The sequence below is a fragment of the Geotrypetes seraphini genome, chromosome 2, assembly GCF_902459505.1.
Source record: "Geotrypetes seraphini chromosome 2, aGeoSer1.1, whole genome shotgun sequence".
NCBI lineage: Eukaryota > Metazoa > Chordata > Amphibia > Gymnophiona > Dermophiidae > Geotrypetes > Geotrypetes seraphini.
In genome coordinates this window covers 96,930,895-96,951,491 of record NC_047085.1, presented here as the reverse complement: position 1 = coordinate 96,951,491, position 20,597 = coordinate 96,930,895, and the positions used below count along the sequence as shown (strand labels likewise).

At 42.8% G+C, this 20,597-nt stretch overlaps 1 protein-coding gene across 5 annotated transcripts in view; it reads right to left on the bottom strand.

The window, feature by feature from the left end:
• The window catches only part of UBE2W (ubiquitin conjugating enzyme E2 W), a 166,010-nt gene that overhangs the window by 68,683 nt on the left and 76,730 nt on the right, over positions 1-20,597 (bottom strand). For 4 of the 5 annotated variants that reach the window (XM_033933316.1, XM_033933315.1, XM_033933313.1 and 1 more), the window contains 2 exons: positions 14,140-14,242; positions 7,857-7,964 (listed from right to left, as the gene is read on the bottom strand). In XM_033933316.1, coding sequence (XP_033789207.1) covers positions 7,857-7,964; positions 14,140-14,242 — 211 coding nt within the window. The remainder of the gene's footprint in view (positions 1-7,856; positions 7,965-14,139; positions 14,243-20,597) is intronic. The other variant, XM_033933314.1, reaches the window with a different exon arrangement.

The window sequence follows — 20,597 nt, the reverse complement described above, 5'->3', positions numbered from 1 at the left end:
ATGAAATACTGAAAGGAAATCCATTAAACATATTCAGATAGAAAAGATAAAGATAGAGATAGAGACAAGATATGTACAACCCAACAAGTATTCAGTGAATAAATTAAATTTAAAAATAAAATAAAATATATAAAATAAATTCCAGTCAGACCATAGGATCTGATGTTAGAAGTTCGTAAAAACGACATGCCAAGGAGTGAAAGCTGGTATGCTCATTGAGCCCTGAAGTATGAAGCCCAGCCACCACACAATATTTCAGCCATGAGGTTTCCCAGAATGTAATCTTGAGTGCCAAAATGCAGGCTAGTCATTTGGATCAGAGTCAAGGCAGTGCTAAAATGTAGGCATGTCATTTTGATCAGATGTACTCTGCATCAGACGGACAACCACCACTATCATCTCAGTGCATCAGCTGCATCAAACAGCCAACCGCCACCATCATCAGACCCGACAGCTGCTCCCAAAGATCTCGGGGTCCTTCCAATAAACAGGCCAGTTCCCAGGCAGTACGACTGCTCCTTTGGCTGCACACGTTGGGATCCTTCCGGGGCTGTCCTCTCCTCAGAAGCACCGCCTCTGAGCTCACTCTGATGTGCCATCTACCTCCCCACTGGTCCGACTTCAAAGGCAGAGAAAGTACGCGGCTGTCGGCACGGAAGTGTTTACAAGACCCCTTCCACCCTCGACGAAGGATGAGGGCCCAGTGCAGCATCTCTCAACCGCCACCATGGAACCAGTCGAGCAGCAGGTAAGAGGCCCCTCGACTGTTGGACCAGAGCTAACAGTCAAACTTGAGAGTCAGTGAAGTGAATTTAAAAACAAACATAAAAAACAAGAATGGAGGTCCCAGATCAAAGAAACAAAGACCAAAAACAAAACCAGTAAAATAGAAAATCAAAAGAAAACCAAACAAGGCAAAAGAAAACAAAAACAAAAAGCAGGATGAAGGAGACAGCACAGTTGATGACCTAACTGGCCGCCATCTTGTTAGACTTTTTGGGGTTCCCAGCTCAATTTCTGTCTACTTATTTTTGTCTTTAATTTGTGACCCCTTGTTCTGTATTTGGTGAGAGTATCAGTATGATAGTAATGGTAGCTTGGAGAAAAGTTGATCAGGGGAGACACTCTTATTCTCTGCTCTGGGCACCATCATGTCCAACACTGGCCCTGACCCTTGCTGTAGTTGATGGGGATCCCCAAACACCACCAGCAGAAGACCAACTCCAAAAAGGTAGTGGGAACTCCCTTCTACCAAGCACGGCAATTGCTGGCAGCATCTTTGAGCCACAGAGATAACAGCACCTATGACTTAGGGACACTGCTGCTGCCTGCCAAGCTTGGTAAAAGGGAGTTTTGGCCACCTTCAGCTGACAGAGCTTGAGAATTCTCATCAACTAGAGTATTTATATTTTATATTTACATTAGAGGCTCTGGCCAAGACCCATATACAAAGTATATATTCTTCCCAATTAGTATTTCCAAATTAATAAAGTGTCTTTGCTCATTTGTAAATGAGATTCTACCAGAGCTTCTAATGTACTTCGGTATCGGCTAAAGTGGAGAGCGGCCGCACGATACTTAAAGTCCTAGATTTCAAACGTACGGACTTTAATGCTATGGGAGAGTACCTGAAGAAAGAGTTGTTAAGGTGGGAGGACATAAGAGAAGTGGAAAGAGAGTGGTCTAAGCTGAAAGGAGCGATAAAAATGGCTACGGACCTTTATGTGAAGAAAATCAATAAAAACAAGAGAAAAAGGAAGCCGATATGGTTCTCCAACCTAGTGGCTGAGAAAATAAAGGCGAAAGAGTTGTCGTTCATGAAATATAAAAAAAACCAAGAGGAGAGCAGAAAGGACTACAGGGTGAAACTGAAAGAAGCCAACCAGGCGGAAGAACAAATGGCTAAAAATGTAAAAAAGGGAGACAAAAATTTTTTCAGATATATTAGTGAAAGGAGGAAGATGAAAAATGGAATTGCTAGGCTAAAAGATGCTGGGAACCAATATGTGGAAAGTGATGAGGAGAAAGCGAATGTGCTAAACAAATACTTCTGTTCTGTGTTCACAGAAGAAAATCCTGGAGAAGGACCGAGATTGTCTAGCAAAGTTACACGAGAAAATGGAGTAGATTCTGCGCCGTTCACGGAGGAGGGTGTTTATGAGCAACTTGAAAAACTGAAGGTGGACAAAGCGATGGGACCAGATGGGATCCATCCCAGGATACTAAGGGAGCTCAGAGAGGTTTTGGCGAGTCCTATTCAACAAATCTCTGGAGACGGGAGTGATTCATGGGGATTGGAGGAGAGCGGATGTGGTCCCTATTCATAAAAGTGGTCACAGGGATGAAGCAGGAAACTACAGGCCAGTGAGCCTCACTTCAGTTAGAACTGCTCAATAACCAGAACCTTCAGGCCCTCAGAGGTGCCACCAGATGCTCAATAATATCTCATAACAACTGGCTTTACGCCCCCTATCATCATCGGGTCATTAATTTTTAGAGATTTTTTTGTGCAATGCTATAGTTTGCTTGTGTGTTCATTCAATAAATAGTTAGTAAAATTTGTTACACTTATCTTGGGTGGTTCAGCCAAGAGGGACAGAGTACTGCCAACATGTTTCACCCTATCCGGGTTTCCTCAGGGCACAATCCCTCAAAACTGTGTAACTCTATACGACGTGGCCACCCGAATGATTGATCCATTCGATGCCATCTTGCTTAGGAGCCTGCGGTGTGGGGCACTGTCAAAAGCTTTACTGAAGTCCAGGTACACGACGTCCAAAGACTCGCCCAAGTCCAACTTTCTTGTTACCCAGTCAAAGAAGCTGATGAGATTGGATTGGCAGGACCTACCCTTGGTGAATCCATGCTGACTGGGATCCCGAAGATTCCCTTCATTCAAGATCGTGTCCAATTTGCTTTTAATTAGTGTTTCCATGAGTTTGCACACTATTGATGTGAGATTCACCGGTTTATAATTCGCAGCCTCTGCCCTGTTACCCTTTTTATGCAGAGGAACGACATTAGCTAATTTCCAGTCCAGGGGAACTTTCCCCTTACTTAGGGAGAGATTGAATAGCTCAGCCAACGGTTTTGCCAGGACATCGCTCAATTCTCTGAGCACTCTTGGGTGCAAATTGTCTGGTCCCATGGCTTTGTTAACCTTGAGTCTTGCCAGTTCACTGTAAACTTCACCTGGTGTGAACTCAAAATTCTGAAACGGGTCTTCTGTGCTTTGTGTTGCCTTCAACTGCGGACCGTGTCCTGGTGCCTCACAGGTGAAGACTGAGCAGAAGTATTCATTCAGTAGTTCGGCTTTATCGGAATCTGCTTCCACGTAACTTCCGTCCGGTCTTCTAAGGCGTACTATCCCGCCTGTTTTCCTTTTTCTGTCACTAATATACCTGAAGAAGGATTTGTCCCCCTTTTTAATGTTTTTTGCCAGAATTTCTTCCACTCGAAGTTTTGCCTCCCTAACTGCCATTTTGACCGCTGTAGACCTGGTCCTATATGCTACCTTTGCCTCTCTTTTCTCCGTGCGCTTGTAGGAGAGAAACACTTTTTTCTTCTCCTTAATGAGGTGCGAGATCTCTGTGGTGAACCATCGGGGTTTATTGTTTCTTTGTCATTTATTTACTGATTTTATGAAGCTGCTAGTTGCTTCATGTATGATTGATTTCAGTGTTAACCACTTAGCTTCTACATCATCGGTCTCCGCTTGGTCCTGCAGTGTCCGATGGACGAAATCTCCCATGCGTGCGAAGTCTGTGCCCCGGAAATTGAGTACCTTTGTTTTCGTGTTTGATCTAGGGAAGCCTTTCCTAAGGTTGAACCATACTATGTTGTGGTCGCTGGAGGCTAGCGTATCTCCTACTGAGACCTCTGAGACGCTTTCCCCGTTGGTGAGTACCAGGTCGAGGATCGCCTGGGCCCTAGTGGGCTCTGTTACCATTTGTTTGAGACGTGCTCCCTTTATGGAGGTTAAGAGCCTCCTGCTACCGCTGGTTGTCGCTGAAAATGAGTTCCAGTCTGCATCAGGCATATTGAAGTCCCCTAGCAGTACAGCTTATCCTCGTAGAGTGATATTCTCTATGTCTTCAATTAATTCTGCGTCCATGTCTTCCAGTTGTCTTGGGAGTCTGTATAACATACCTAGATACAGGCATTTTTCTCTGCCTCTTGCCAGGTTTACCCAGAGGGACTCCCCGGTGTATTTGACATCTGTGATCCTGGTGGTTTTGATGTCCTCTTTAATGTATAGAGCTACCCCCCCTCTCTGTCCTGACGAAGTAGATTGTAGCCCGGTATAGCCATATCCCACCCATGTGAGTCCGTGAACCAAGTTTCAGATATTGCCACCACATCTAGGTCGGCATTCCTTATTTCAGCCTCTAATTCTAGAATTTTGTTACCTAAACTGTGTGCATTGACATACATGGCCCTCCATATCTTGTGTTTGCTAAGTCCCTGTGAGGCGTATCCTACTCGAGTCAGTGTGACTCCTAAAGAACTGTTTGTAATGTGGGTACTTACCTTGGACATGGAAGTGGAGTTTCAACTCACCTAATCAGGATAATTCCTTTCTGCACTAATATGTGAATGGGTATCCTCCCCCGACTTACCTAGTTTAAAGCCCTGTGAAGCAGGCAGACTAGTCGGTGTTGGAAAAATAATGGAAGTTTTGCTGAAAGAAAGGATAGTGTACTTCCTTGAATCTAATGGGTTACAGGATCCGAGGCAACATGGCTTTACAAAAGGTAAATCGTGCCAAATGAACCTGATTGAATTTTTTGATTGGGTGACCAGAGAGCTGGATCGAGGACATATGCTAGATGTAATTTACTTGGATTTCAGCAAAGCCTTTGATACAGTTCCTCATAGGAGGCTGTTGAACAAACTTGAAGGGATGAAGTTAGGACCCAAAGTGGTGAACTGGGTCAGAAACTGGCTGTCGGACAGACGCCAGAGGGTGGTGGTTAATGGAAGTCGCTCGAAGGAAGGAAAGGTGAGTAGTGGAGTCCCTCAGGGATCAGTGCTGGGGTCAATCCTGTTCAATATGTTTGTGAGTGACATTGCTGAAGGGTTAGAAAGAAAAGTGTGCCTTTTTGCAGATGATACCAAGATTTGTAACAGAGTTGACACCGAAGAGGGAGTGGAAAATATGAAAAAGGATCTGCAAAAGTTAGAGGAATGGTCTAATGCCTGGCAACTAAAATTCAATGCAAAGAAATGCAGAGTAATGCATTTGGGAATTAATAATAGGAAGGAACCGTATATGCTGGGAGGAGAGAAGCTGATATGCACGGATGGGGAGAGGGACCTTGGGGTGATAGTGTCCGAAGATCTAAAGGCGAAAAAACAGTGTGACAAGGCAGTGGCTGCTGCCAGAAGGATGCTGGGCTGTATAAAGAGAGGCGTAGTCAGTAGAAGGAAGAAGGTGTTGATGCCCCTGTACAGGCCATTGGTAAGGCCCCACTTGGAGTATTGTGTTCAATTTTGGAGACCGTATCTGGCGAAGGACGTAAGAAGACTTGAGGCAGTCCAGAGGAGGGCGACGAAAATGATAGGAGGCTTGCGCCAGAAGATGTATGAGGAGAGACTGGAAGCCCTGAATGTGTATACCCTAGAGGAAAGGAGAGACAGGGGAGATATGATTCAGATGTTCAAATACTTGAAGGGTATTAACGTAGAACAAAATCTTTTTCAGAGAAAGGAAAATGGTAAAACCAGAGGACATAATTTGAGGTTGAGGGGTGGTAGATTCAAGGGCAATGTTAGGAAGTTCTACTTTACGGAGAGGGTGGTGGATGCCTGGAATGCGCTCCCGAGAGAGGTGGTGGAGAGTAAAACTGTGACTGAGTTCAAAGAAGCGTAGGATGAACACAAAGGATCTAGAATCAGAAAATAAGATTAAATATTTAACTAAGGCCAGTACTGGGCAGACTTGCACGGTCTGTGTCTGTATATGGGCGTTTGGTGGAGGATGGGTTGGGGAGGGCTTCAATGGCTGGGAGGGTGTAGATGGGCTGGAGTAAGTCTTAACAGAGATTTCGGCAGATGGAACCCAAGCACAGTACTGGGTAAAGCTAAGAAGAAAAAATAAAAAAATTTAAATTGAATCAGGTTGGGCAGACTGGATGGACCATTCGGGTCTTTATCTGTCGTCATCTACTATGTTACTATGTTAAGTAGCATAAATAAATGAAATTACTTCTGAAGTTTATAAGGACTGGCAAAGATGAAAGAGATTACTTGCAAGGATGGAATGGATCTTGCCAGGGATGGACTGAGACAGGTTGGATTCCATTGGGGATGGATAGAGATGGGATTGATTTCTGTCCCTGTGTAACTCTCTATTCTAAGCAAGGAAGAGCAAGAAGGCAGGGTAGTGAAAGCTCAACACTGCCTTCAGCAAAGTCTTAGCAAACTAGAACTGGGAAAGTTCAGCCAAGGGTAGAAACCAATCAGGAAGAGGCTCTGTTGGCAAAGGGAGTTCCCCAAACCTCGGAGACCAACCAGAAAATATATAGCGGGGACCAGGGTGTGGAGGTAAGCCCCAAGGACACTGAATCCTTATTGAAGACTGCCATCAACAAAAGAGTAGAGAGTACAGCAAGGGTAGCCATATCGATTTGAATCACTTGAGTATAGGATGCTAATTCTGTAGTCTCTGGATACTGTTGCTCCTCCTCAGATACTGGGGAGGATGAGTGATCCTCATGTCCAGAGCACTTCATAGGTACCAGAACCTTGGTAGACAATGTCCATGAGCCATAGCCTCTACCTAACACGGCATTAGATACCCTCACTGTCAAATTCTTCCTTTTCTTTTGTCAGGATTTGGAGGATGACAAGTCCTTATGGTCTCTATATTATTATATTATTGTAGTTTTCTCTTTCATAGCATTCCTGCTCAAGATATTCATTGGTTACAGATTGTCTAACACTTAGCTGTTTGCCCAATCACAAGTTCATCAAGATTCGACCATGTCACACCCCTCATGAGACAAGAACACTGGTTGCCTATTTCCTTTCAAATTACACAAACTATTCACGTTGATTCACAAGATCCATTACTCAAGAATTCCTCAATACCTCTCCAGTATGCTTACTCCTTACTTTCCATTATGAACACTATGATCCTCCCAAGCTAACAATTTTGCTGTTCCCTCCCTTCATATCATTTGCCATGCTTTAAAATGAACCTGTATTTTCACTGTTTTGGGTCTCACACTATGTAATCTTTCCAAATGATCTCCAGTTTGAAATTAGTCTAGTGAAATTCAAGACTGGCTTGAAAACTCATTTATTCCAAAATGCTTACAGCTTATAACCTTATGCCTTTGTGCTTGACAGTGACTAGCCCAGTCAACTCTATTCATTCTCTTATGCTTTCTTAATAAGATATTCAATACTCTCTTCCGCTCCCTTATACTGAAAATTGTAAATAACTATTTCTCTCTTTCCACATTTGAATTGTAAACCGCACAGGAGAATTAATTGATGGGCAATATTGGAAGATTAGGTTCTTCCCTTTGAAAATATTTTTGGCAGTTCCTGGAGGATTCTATATGCAAGGTGTCCAATCCATTCCTGTGATCCGGGACTTGCAGAAATCCATACTTTTCTCACAATGTGCTCCTCCTCCTACTACTGAGAGAAAGACAGAGGCCCCTGAAGTTACATCAAAAATCCAAACAACCACACTGGAACAAGGCAACAACAAATGATGCGGCATGGGGAAAGTTCCCAAAACACAAGAATAGTCTGTTCTGTACTGCTCTGCAAGACATAACCACATAATCAACAAACAAACAACAGGCAACACAGAGAACTGTTAGGAACAATGTAAAACTAACCTGCTGGTGCAACGAGCACTCACTGGAAATCTGCCATTGGTAACAATTGTACTCATATAAGAGTGAAATTCCTCCACAGGGCCTCTGCTGGCTGGAAGATACTTTGGCCTGTAAGGAGAAAAAAAAACGAGGCAGACAAAGGCAGGCAATTCATTAAAAACTAAGCCTATACTAAGAGGGCAGGTCATATAGAATCCTCCAGGGACTACCAGAAAGATTATCGAAGGTAAGAACCTAATTTTCCATTCTGGTACGTCCCTTCCGGATTCTATATGCAAGATGTCGTACTAAAGCAATGGCATCATTTAGGGAGGGACAGACTCTTATTCTTATTTCTTAAATTTTCTATGCCATTCTCTTAGAAGAGCTCAGAACGGTTTAAATGAGTTTATTCAGGTACTCAAGCATTTTTCCTGCCCTCAACACCGAGCTGCCCTCAATACCTAGGTCCCAAAAGACATAAGCGTGCGGACAAATGGGAGCAGACAAGTGAGCGTAAAGACAAGTGAGCGCAAGATAACTGGGCCAAGACATAAGCGCGCGGACAAATGAAGAAAGTTGGAAGTAGTGTCGCTCTCACCAAAGGTGAGTAAAATCTGAATTTGGAAGTAGTGTCGCTCTCACCAAAGGCGATGAAATCCGCGCAACAGAAATACTTGTTATAGAGCAAGTTCTAGACCAGACCTATAACGGACACAGTCAGGCAGCGAAAGGAAGGTGGACTGTTCTGAGCAAGTATAAAAGGAGCAAACGTAACCAATCACAAAGGAGGGCGGGCTGTTCCAAGCACGTAAAAAAGGAGCTAATATGAATCACAAAGAGGCTAGCGAAATGAAGGCGGGCTGTTCTGAGCACCTAATAAAGGAGCTAATGAAACCATAGTAGCGTGAACGTGCACATGATTGTCGTTGCACTGATTTGTCCTTCTGCTCAAATGTCTTGGCGCTCAATTATCGTTGCGCTCAATTGTCTCGCGCACATTTATCATTGCGCTCAATTGTCTTGCGCACAATTATCATTGCACTCAAATGTCTTGCACTCATTTGTCTTCGCGCATTTGTCCTCATGCTTTTGTCTTGCGCGCATTTGACTTGCCACCCTGTGGTTCACCCCAGCGTCGTACTATAAGATGGAATGCTCTATGAGAGAGAGACCATTCTCCCGGATCCAAGATCTGTTGACTGAGGAAGTCCACTTGCTTTTGACCATGGCTACGTGAGCCGGAGAGAGAGCCAGGAGATGCACCTCTGCCCATCAGAACAAGATTCGAGCTTCCAGGCCAAGGAAGCGCTTCTTGTGCCCCCTTGTAGACTCACATATGCCACCGCTGTAGCGTTGTCTGAAAATACTAGCACTGCTAGCCCTTCCAGAGTGCTCTGCAGAGTCTAACGCCAGACGTATAGCCCAAAGCTCCAGGCGACTGATCAACCAACACTTCTGAGATGGAGTCCACGGCCCCTGAATGGAGTGATTCCCCACAAATGAGCACCCCAGCCAACTAAGCTGACATCTGTCATGTGAGTGAACCACTCCATGATCTGAAAAGGCTTGCCCTGCTTGAGAGCCTCCCCCTAAATACACCAGCACAGATTGCTGCAAGTTGGCTCTGTCCAGGGGAGCGGCATCTGAAGGGATGATGTTGCAGGGACCACCAAGAGAGGAGCGACTCCTGCAGAGGACACATGTGCGCTCTAGCCCACGACACTGCCTCCATGGGGGCTGCCATGGACCCCAATGCCTACAAATAATGCCAGACCGTAAGAACTTGGAGCACCAGGAGATCCATGATCTGTTTTTGAAGCTTCTGTCTGCGTGGCTCTGGAAGAAAAACGCATCCCTGTAGCGTATCAAACGGAACACCCAAATTTTCCAAAGTCTGCAACAGTGTCAACTGACTTCTTGAAGATGACAATCCAGCCCAAGCACTACAGCAGAGACACCATCATCTCCATCGCTCGCTCATACGCCTGTTGAAATGGAGCCTGGATCAACCAGTAATACAGATATGGATGGACCTACACACCCATCCTGTGGAGGAAGGACGCCACCACTACCATGATGGAATATGGAGGTAAGCTTCTGTGAGATCCAAGGATGCCAGAAACTCCCTCAGAGAAACGGCAGCTATGACTATAAACACCATTTCCATCCGAAAGTGCGGAATCCATAAGAAGCAATTGACCAAATTTAGATCCAAAATGGGATTCCAGTCATCTGATCCTTTCTTTGGCACAATGAACTAAGCCTAAGCCAGATTCTTTTTCCAGAATGGGCTTTACTGCTTGGATGTCCAAGAGAAACTGCAGGGTAGTACAAACCTTTGATCCCTTCTCCAGCTGACTTGCTGGGGAGTCGAGAAACAAATCCAGAGAAAGGCAAAATAAGTCTATCTTGTGCTCCTTACGAATGATGTCCAGCACCTATTGATCTGAGGATATTCGAGCCCACTCTTGGTAAAACAGAGAGCCAGCCCCTAATCTGAAGGAGCCCCGCCAGACTTCTGATGTCATGCAACTATTTAGGTATGAGATCCTAACACTTGTGGACGTCTGGAATTGTAATTGTAATGTGGTCTTGGGAATATCTTTGGGATGAAGAGCTTGAGGGACCCTGATGAAATCTGCAGGAGAAAGGAATTACAACTCCCTCCTGACTTGTTTTCAGACCTTTACCAAAATATAGTTGACCTTTGAAGGGGAATCTGCTCAGAGTCACCTTAGAAGCACAATCATCTGCCCAATGATGGATCCAAAGAGTCCGATGCACTGACACTGCACAAGCCAAGACCTTACTGAGAACTCGAATGAGATCATAGAAGGCATCTGCCACATAATTCACACCTTGCATCACTAGCCTGGGACAGGCATCCTCCTCCACAGAAGGCACCCAACGCAATCTTGGGCTGCAAAGGAGGCTGCCGCAGCAGCCTTGATACCCAATGAAGCCACATCATAAAGCTTTTTCAAAATAATGTCCACTCTGTGATCTTGGGAGTCTTTAAGCATCACGTCTCCATCGCTAGTGAGGGCTGTGTGCTTGGTAATCTGCACCACTGCAGAATCCACCTTTGGCTGCACAAAAAGCTTCTGAAATTCCGGAGCCACAGAATAAAGCCTAGAAATAGTTTTAGGTCAGTCAGAAGGAACTCTCGGGGGTATCCCATTGCTCCGCAATCAGGCCCATAAGCTCCGGATGTGCCGGAAAAAAGGAGGTCAGAGCATTAGAGCAGCTTATGACCAAATACTGCAGCATAGAGGGTTGAAATTCCAAGCTGAGCTCTTTCATGGCTGAGTTTTTTCTGTGATGAGATGATGGACAGATACAGATTTGAAGAGCCTGCAGAAGGAAGGGTCCTCATCCATATCTAGACTCTCTGAGATATCCTGCTGAATTGACCCGCCGAGGGTATCGGAATCATCCAGAATGGAAGCAGTGTCAGGAGACGGGAGAGGCATAGTATCCGTGTGTAAACTAAGGCAATCCAGATTTATGGTAGCAGGCATAGAGGAGTCCTGCAGACGGACTTTCAACAATGGAGAGACCTGGCTTGAAGGAGACGTGCTCACCTGCCATGTCAACAGAGCTAAGTCCATGGAATATGCTCTCCACAAGAGCTAAACAAAATAAGGAGAAAATGCATAATCTGGGGCAGCGGCTGGACCTCGCTGAGTAGTTGGTGCTTTCCAGGAGTCCCCTCACTTGATGTGTAGGCACTTGCTGCCATCATTCAAAACAGATATCGGGCGAGATTTTCTTCCCATGCCAACTCCTCAGCCATTGAGGAACTGAAGGAGGCAAGGCCCGAAGCTCCCACTCCTCCCCCAGTAGGCAGCAGCATACACACGCTTCTCAGCTGGCAAGCCTTTGTAATCCAAACATGTGGTCGACAGATTAGGGACTGAGGAGTCCATCCCTAACAACTTTAAGCAAAATCTAGGGGTTCTGAGGCAGAATTTAAGCTTAAAAAAAAAGATCAGTAAAAATCAAAGATGGCTGCCACCAACGAATTTGCATCAAAAATGGCAAAAATAATCAAATTTTCAAGGATAAATAGTAATTTGGGGTTTGAGGAGGTGGAAGATCTGAATCCTACCCTCAGAAACCTTCAAAAACACATTTTACAGACCACCCCAAAGCTCCCATAGGAAATAATGGAGGTGTACTCACAGCCACTTAAGTGCCTTGCCTGTCAACTCTTTTTACTACAGCTAAATGGAGGAAATAATTTTCTGCTTCAGGAAAGCTTCACCCTCTTGGAACCTCTCCACTCGAGTGGGGACAGGAAACACAGCCTGCGCCCTGAAGAACTATTACTCAAGACTCACCCAGCCTGCACTTAAACCTCTGACAAGGTCAGGAAGCAAGTTGGCTCCCAGGGGAACAGACTCGAGGTCACACAAGGTGGCATACAGCTGACTGGCTCCACAGGTGCACCGAAGTTTCTCTGTGAAGCAACAGTCTGGCTCTGTGGACCTCCTTTCCCCTGGCAGAAGACTACCACAAGGGGTCTCACAATACCCAAGTCACCGAAAATGAACTTTTAATTAAAAAAAGAAAAAAAAAAAAAGAAAAAGATACAGAGCAGATCAAAAAGACTATTGTATGGATTGCTTGCAGAAAATGAACTGCAGGGTGCTCTGTCTCTCTCAGTAATAGGTGAAGCACATGGTGAGAAAAAAGTGTGGATGGATTTCTGCAAGTCTCAGATCGCAGGAATGAATTGGACACCTTGCATATAGAATCCGGAAGGGACATATTAGAAATTAAGTATTACTAAAACTTAAAAAAAAAAAAAACCAACCCCATCTATCAATGCTAGTGTCTAGGATGATGATCACAACACTCTTGATGTTGATACATCCCCAAGTATTTGGTAGAGCTCTAGGACCCTTAGAAACCAATGCCAATGTTTGATGGACCAGTCTTACTGCCATCAAAATGTGTTTGTACTGCTTTTTATAACTAAGCCACTCTGTTGGACATCTGTCAACATAATTTACAGTAAGAGGGACCATGATCAGGCCCCAGGCACCAATTATAACAATCAGTAATGGATACAGTCCTGCTGCAAGAGGTGCACTTCTTAAATTGCTGGGGTTTCTTTCTGGCACATGTTGTCCAAAAAAATAGCCACAGTAAAATCAAATGACTATTTTTGAAAGATCCCAGCTTTTACCAGGCTGTTATGGGAACAATAAAAACAAACATTCAAAAGCCTAACCTAAAGATGCTATTGGGAAATCAACACTGCACAACAGTAACAGAACTAAACAACAACAAAAAAAAGACCAAAAACTAAATGAATAATTTATAAAAGTGAAAAAAAAACTTGATGTGAGCTCCAGAGATGTGCAACCAACTGATTCTGAAGAAAGATGAAGACTGAGGTGGGAAGTGACATTTATGTGTGGTATGATAAATCAAAAGCTTTTAATTACTGGTAAGCTGGAAGAGTTTTCCACACATGGGCACCAGTGATGTGGTCATCCATGGTAATCATAATAATAGAAATAAATGAAATTTTATATAAACATAGTTGGATGATTTTATCATAATACTGAAATGATTTTAAAAAATTGCACTGGAGCTGGGATTTACAATTATAGAGTATTTGACCACCATTCAATGTAAAACACTTAAGATCCCCTTGGGGTGTATAAGCAATATAGGAGACTACTTGTTTGTCCTTGGAGAAATCTGTAATTTGCAGTGAAATTAGATAATAAGGCTTAATATAATGCACAGAGCACTACTAATATACATACACTCCCTGGATATCTTTCACACTTAAATGAACTTCCAAAGTTACAAAGCAGGTCCTATTGTTCTACTGTACAAAGTAGGGCTGAAATACATCAAGACTGGAAAAACAAAGTAGCAGCAACAGATTTAAATTTCAATGGTAGAGACTCCTTAAGTTCACCCATTCAAAAAGGTCCATTTACAAACTGTAAGCAGCATTATTATTTTTGAAAAACCATAGGAACATTTCCTAAGTAGTTCTGTCTGGGGTGGCCTATCTTGGTATTAGAATGAAGGATTTAGAGTTAAATTATGCCAAAGACAAGTGTACATGTTGAAAAATAATTTGGTTATAATGTAGCTGCTTTATGAAGCCAAATTTGTTTTACAGTTAGACATTTGCAAATGTACACAGAGGGGAGGAAGAAGGTGAGTTGTCCCAGTTAAATTAAAACCACATGTGATGTAGTATTGGTTCTACTGGAATGAACATATTGTACTGAAACCAATGAATAAACAAAAAGCTACCAGAAATACTTACCTGAGGAGAGTCAAAAGGATATCGTCCACTGAACTTAAATAAAAGCTGAAACTTTTCCCCTTCATATAATGTGCCAGTAGCTCCTTCCATATCTACAATCCACCTAGGAAAAAAATAAAAGATACCAGAAATATATATAACATTTTTCATATTTGTACATGCCTTAATATTTAGGTTATAGCAGAATTACAAAATATCCTGGAGAGGTGCTGTGAGAGGACTTCCAGAGACGAAGAGATCTTCATTGCTAAGATTATGCTGGAAAATCATTGCAAATTTGAGGAAAGGGAGATAAAGTTAAATAGGTAATCTTAGGTACTTTATTTTAAGTACTAGCAAGGAAGTATAAGGGATGGGATTTTTTTCTTAGCATATAAAGTCTCTGTTACAGTTCATAGGCTAGCGTTAAAAGGGGCAATTTTAAAATTGCTATAGTTATCATTATAAAGTACAGTTAATACAGCTATGTACAGGGTGGTATATAAGGAACTTAAGAACATAAGAACATAAGAACTGCCTTCTCCGGATCAGACCTTCGGTCCATCAAGTCCGGCGATCCGCACATGCGGAGGCCCTGCCAGGTGTACACCTGGCTTAATTTATAGTCCACCATATCCTTATATGCCTCTCTTAAGGAGATATGCATCTAGTTTGCTCTTGAAGCCTAGGACGGTCGATTCCGTCATAATCTCTTCTGGGAGGGCATTCCAGGTGTCAACCACTCTCTGAGTGAAGCAGAACTTCCTGACATTAGTCCTGAACCTGTCCCCCCTTAGCTTCATTACATGTCCTCTAGTCCGTGTCAAATTGGACAATGTAAATAATCTTCTCTGCTCTATTTTGTCGATTCCTTTCAGTATTTTGAAGGTCTCGATCATATCCCCACGCAGTCTCCTTTTCTCAAGGGAGAACAATCCTAGTGTTATAAGTCTGTCCTCGTATTCCAGTTTCTCCATACCCTTCACCAGTTTTGTTGCTCGTCTCTGCACCCTCTCCAGCAGTTTTATATCCTTCTTTAGGTAGGGAGACCAATGTTGGACGCAGTATTCCAAGTGTGGTCTGACCATTGCCCTATAAAGCGGCATTATAACTTTCTCCGATCTACTCGAGATTCCTTTCTTTATCATGCCCAACATTCTATTTGCCTTCTTTGCCGCTGCCGCGCATTGTGCCGACGGCTTCAGGGTCCTATCTATCAGTACACCCAGGTCCTTTTCTTGTTCACTCTTCCCCAGAGTTGCACCTGACATTGTATACTCGTATTCCTTATTTTTATTGCCTAAATGCATTACCTTGCATTTCTCCACATTGAACTTCATCTGCCATTTCTCCGCCCATGTTTCTAACCGACACAAGTCGCTCTGGAGTTTCTCTCTATCATCCTGCGATCTGATCGCCCGGCATAGTTTTGTATCGTCTGCAAACTTGATGATCTCACTGGATGTTCCTTCCTCCAGGTCATTGATATAAATATTAAAAAGGATCGGCCCAAGTACCGAGCCCTGGGGTACACCACTAGTCACTTTCTCCCAGTCGGAGAACTTCCCATTTATGCCCACTCTCTGCTTTCGGTTTTCCAGCCATTTGCCTATCCACCTTTGTATATCCCCCTCTATGCCATGGCTTTGTAGTTTCCTGAGAAGTCTTTCGTGTGGAACTTTGTCGAACGCTTTCTGGAAGTCCAAGTATATTATGTCCACCGGCTTCCCACTATCAATTTGCTCGTTCACGGTCTCAAAAAATTGGAGTAAATTCGTCAAACATGATTTCCCTTTCCTGAATCCATGTTGACTGGGTTTCATCAAGTCATGTGCGTCCAAGTGCCGGACTATGCTATCCTTGATCAGTGCTTCAACCATCTTGCCAGGGACAGACGTAAGACTCACAGGTCTATAGTTGCCCGGTTCCCCTCTCGATCCTTTTTTGAAAATTGGGGTGACGTTCGCTATCCTCCAGTCGTCCGGTATCTGTCCAGTTCTGATTGTCAGGTTTGCAAGTTTTTGCAATAACTCTCCGATTTCAACCTTCAATTCCTTTAAGACTCTCGGATGAATCCCATCCGGTCCAGGGGATTTGTCACTTTTAAGTTTGTCGATCTGATAGTATATCTGGTCTAAGTCCACTTCAACTGTGGTGAGGCTGTCTGCTATTTCTCCTGCAAACACTTTCTCCGCTTCAGGTATTGTTGAGGTGTCCTCCTTCGTAAAGACGGACGCAAAGAAGGAATTTAGTTTGTCTGCGATTTGTTTATCTTCCTTGATGTACCCTTTTCTTCCCTGGTCGTCCAGGGGTCCCACTGCCTCTTTTGCAGGTTTTTTCCCTTTCACGTATCTAAAGAAGGGCTTGAAGTTTTTGGCCTCCTGGGCTATTTTTTCCTCATATTCCTGTTTTGCATCCCTCACCGCCTTGTGACATTTCTTCTGATCATCTTTATGTTTGTTCCAGGCTTCGGTTGTCTTTATGCATTTCCATTTTTTGAAAGAGTCCTTCTTTTCTTTTATGGCTTCCTTCACCTGTATGGTAAGCCATGCCGGTTCTCTTTTGCTCTTTGTTCTCTGATCTTTGGAAATCCTCGGAATGTAGAGATCTTGTGCTTCTGTGATAGTATTTTTCAGTAGGGTCCATGCCTGATCAACCGTTTCAAGTTTGTCCACCATCTTCTCGAGTCGTTTTTCTACCATGGCTCTCATGCTATCGTATTTACCCTTTTTAAAGTTCAAGGTGGTGGTTAAGGTTTTGGCATGTTTCCCTTTCCCGATGTCAAGTTTAAAGTTGATTACATTGTGATCACTCGTTCCCAGTGGAACCATGACTTCCACTTCTGTTATCGGTCCCGTGAGGCCATTTAGGACCAAGTCCAAGGTGGCGTTGCCTCTTGTCGGCTTTTTTACCATTTGTTCCAGGAAGCAATCCCCTAGCACCTCCAGGAACTTGGCTTCCTTGCCGCAGTCGGAGGTTGCTAGTTTCCAGTCTATCCCTGGGAAATTGAAGTCTCCCAATATAATTACATTGCCTGTCTTGCATTCTTGTTTGATTTCCTCCATCATTTCTGAGTCAGTTTCCTCCGCCTGTCCTGGTGGACGATAGTAAAGGCCAATTTTCGTATCTGCGCCATATTGACCAGGAATTTTGATCCAGAGTGACTCAAGCTTCTCTTTCATTTCTGTTGTAACCATTTCAACAGAATCTATTCCCTCTTTAACATATAGAGCAATACCTCCACCTTTCTGCCCTACTCGATCTCTTCTATACAGTTTGTATCCCTGTAGTACTGTGTCCCATTTGTTTTCTTCATTCCACCATGTTTCTGTTATGCCAATGATATCCAATATGTCATGTCTTGCTATTGTCTCTAGTTCCCCCATTTTGTTACCCAGACTTCTAGCATTCGTATACATACATCTAAGTTCCCTTCGTGTTACCTTTTTGGACCTTCTACTCTTGGCTGTCCCTGTAGTTTCAATTACGGTATCATTTACTGCTCCTGTGTTATCACCCTTGTTTGCTGTGTGGTCGTCCCCTCCTGTGTCTGAGTTGTCCCTTCCTGCTTTTTCTCCCTTATTGGCTGTGAGGTCGTCTTCTCTTGTGTAGGTGTAGTTGTCCTTGGCTTCTTCGTCGGGGCATCCTGCTATCCGTACCATCGACCGGTGGTCGACTGTCGGCTTTCCCCTATCTTTCAGTTTAAAGCCTTCTCGATTGCCTTCTTCATGTTGCCTGCCAAAACTCTTGCTCCTTCCTTGTTGAGGTGTAGTCCGTCCCTTCTGTAGTACTTGCTTTTTCCCCAGAACGCCGTCCAGTTGCGCACGAAGTCGAAGCCTTCTTCTTCGCACCATCGTCTCATAGGAAGGAAGATAACCAATGGGACACTGTGATACCAGGGTACAAATTATCTCACATAATAGAACAGATAGAATTAGTGGAGTTGTACTAATATATGTTAAGGAAGGCACTGAATAGAATAAACTAAAAATTCTACAGGAACCGAAACACACCTTGGAATCCCTCCGGATAGATATTTCATGTGTAAAAGGGACAAGGATAGTGATAGGAGTGTACTACCATCGACCTGGCCAGGATAAATAGATAGATGCTGAAATGTTAACAAAAATTAAGGAGTCTAACAATCTGGGTAACACAAAAATAATGGGCGATTTCAATTACCCTGATATTGACTAGGTAAATGTATCATCAGGGTATGCTAGGGAGATAAAATTCCTTTATGAAGCAGCTGCTTCAGGAACCGACAAGAGGCAAAGCAATTCTAGACCTAGTCCACAGTGAAGCACATAATTTGGTAAGGTGGTAATGGTGCTGGGGACACTTTATAATAGTGATCATAATATGATCAGATCTGATTTAATCTCTGGAGTAAGTGCTCACAGTAAATCCAATACAATGGCATTTAACTTAAAAAAAGGAGACAATAACAATATGAGGAGAATGATAAAAAAGAAACTATGGGGCCTGTTTCACAAAGCCACACGGCAACAGCCCCGAAGCCTTTTAAATCTCTAAGGCTTCGGGGACGTTACCGCGCAGGCCCTTAGAGGAGCAGCTGCAAAGGTCAAAAATTTACATCAGGCATGGATGTTTTAAAAATATATTTGGATAAGTTCCTGGAGGAAAAGGCCATAAACTGCTGTTGAGACAGACATGGGAGAAGCCACTGCCCTAGATCGATGGTATGGAATGCTGCTACTATTTGGGTTTTTGCCAAGTACTTGTGGCCTGGATTGGCCTCCATGAAGACAGGATTATATGGACCATTGGACTGATCCAGTAAGGCTATTCTTATGTTCTCTTTTTTTTTATAATTCTTTATTCATTTTAAAACTTTCATCAAGTGTACAAAAATTGCAACACAATAACATAGATTTAACCACTTGTACATCTTATCATTATAACTTATAGTTGTAAATATAACCCTCCCTCTCCCATCCTGAAATCCTTTTAGTAATTTTTATTTTCATAAAATAAAAACCCTCCCCCCACCCCACCCTTATCTTACATATTAAATACAGAAATATTAGGAAAATGGCATCAATCATGACAAAAGGACGTTAATGGTTCCCAAATTTTAATGAAGTTTTTATAATTTCCATTTTGCACCGCTATTGATCTTTCCATTCTGTATATGTGGCAAACTGAATTCCACCAAAATTTAAAATTGAGCCTACTATGGTCTTTCCAGTTATTAGTAATATGTTGAATGGCTACTCCGGTCAAAATCAATAAAAGTTTGTTATTACACATTGATATCTGACTCTTTTTTCTCATAGACATACCAAAAAGTACAGTATCATAAGTTAATGCTACGTGATTTTCCAATAAACAATTTACTTGATCCCAGATTGAGTTCCAAAAGGCTAAGATATGGGGACAATAGAACAAAAGATGATCTAAAGTCCCTATATCCAGATTACAATGCCAGCATCTATTAGACAAAGAACTATTTAACTTTTGCAATCTAACTGGGGTCCAAAAAGCTCTATATAACAAAAAAAACCAAGTTTGTTTCATAGACGCTGACATTGTACATCTCATTCTCCAAGACCAAATTTGTGGCCATTGAGATGCTGAAATATCATGCTTAATCTCAATGCTCCAAATATCCCTAAGAGTATTTTTAGGCTTTTTTTTAACCAATTCACTAATAGTTTTATACCAGTGTGCGGCCTGATGTCCCAGAAAGTCCGCCTGAAAACATAAAAATTCTATGCTAGGTTGATTATTCAAATTTTTCCATTCAGGGAACCCTGCCTGAATGGCCTGCTTCAATTGCAACCAACGAAAAAATTGCGATTTGTGAAGCCCAAATTTATGTTGCAATTGTGTAAAATCCAGCAGCTTACCATTAGTAATTACATCATTTAAAGTTCTGATACCTGCAATTATCCAATGTTTCCAGACGATCTTAAAACCGCCAATTTGAATCTTGGAGTTTAGCCATATGGATTGATTCGTTGAATTATTAATAGTAATAATTGCTGTTAAATTACTGACAAACCGTAATGTTTTCCAAGTATCCATTAGAATTCTATTTTCTTTGTACAATCTGGGCATCTTGATATTGAGCACATGAGAAAGATGTAAAGGAAACATGAGTCGCCATTCCAAATATAATCAATCAGGAGTATACTCAATGAGATCCGGGAGGACCCAATACATACCTTGACGTAAAATATAGGCTTGATGGTACTTATAAAAGTTTGGAAAATTTACCCCACCCTCCTTAATTGGTCTTTGTAAAGATGCTATAGAAATTCTAGGAGTTTTACCAAGCCAAATAAATTTTATAATAATCGAGTTCAATTTTTTATAAAAAGATCCATGAAAAAATACTGGTATCATACCCATTTGATAGCAAACTACAGGTAGAATCATCATTTTAACCGTTTGAACTCTCCCCCACCAAGATAAATGTAATGGATTCCAATGCTCACATAATTCCGTAACCT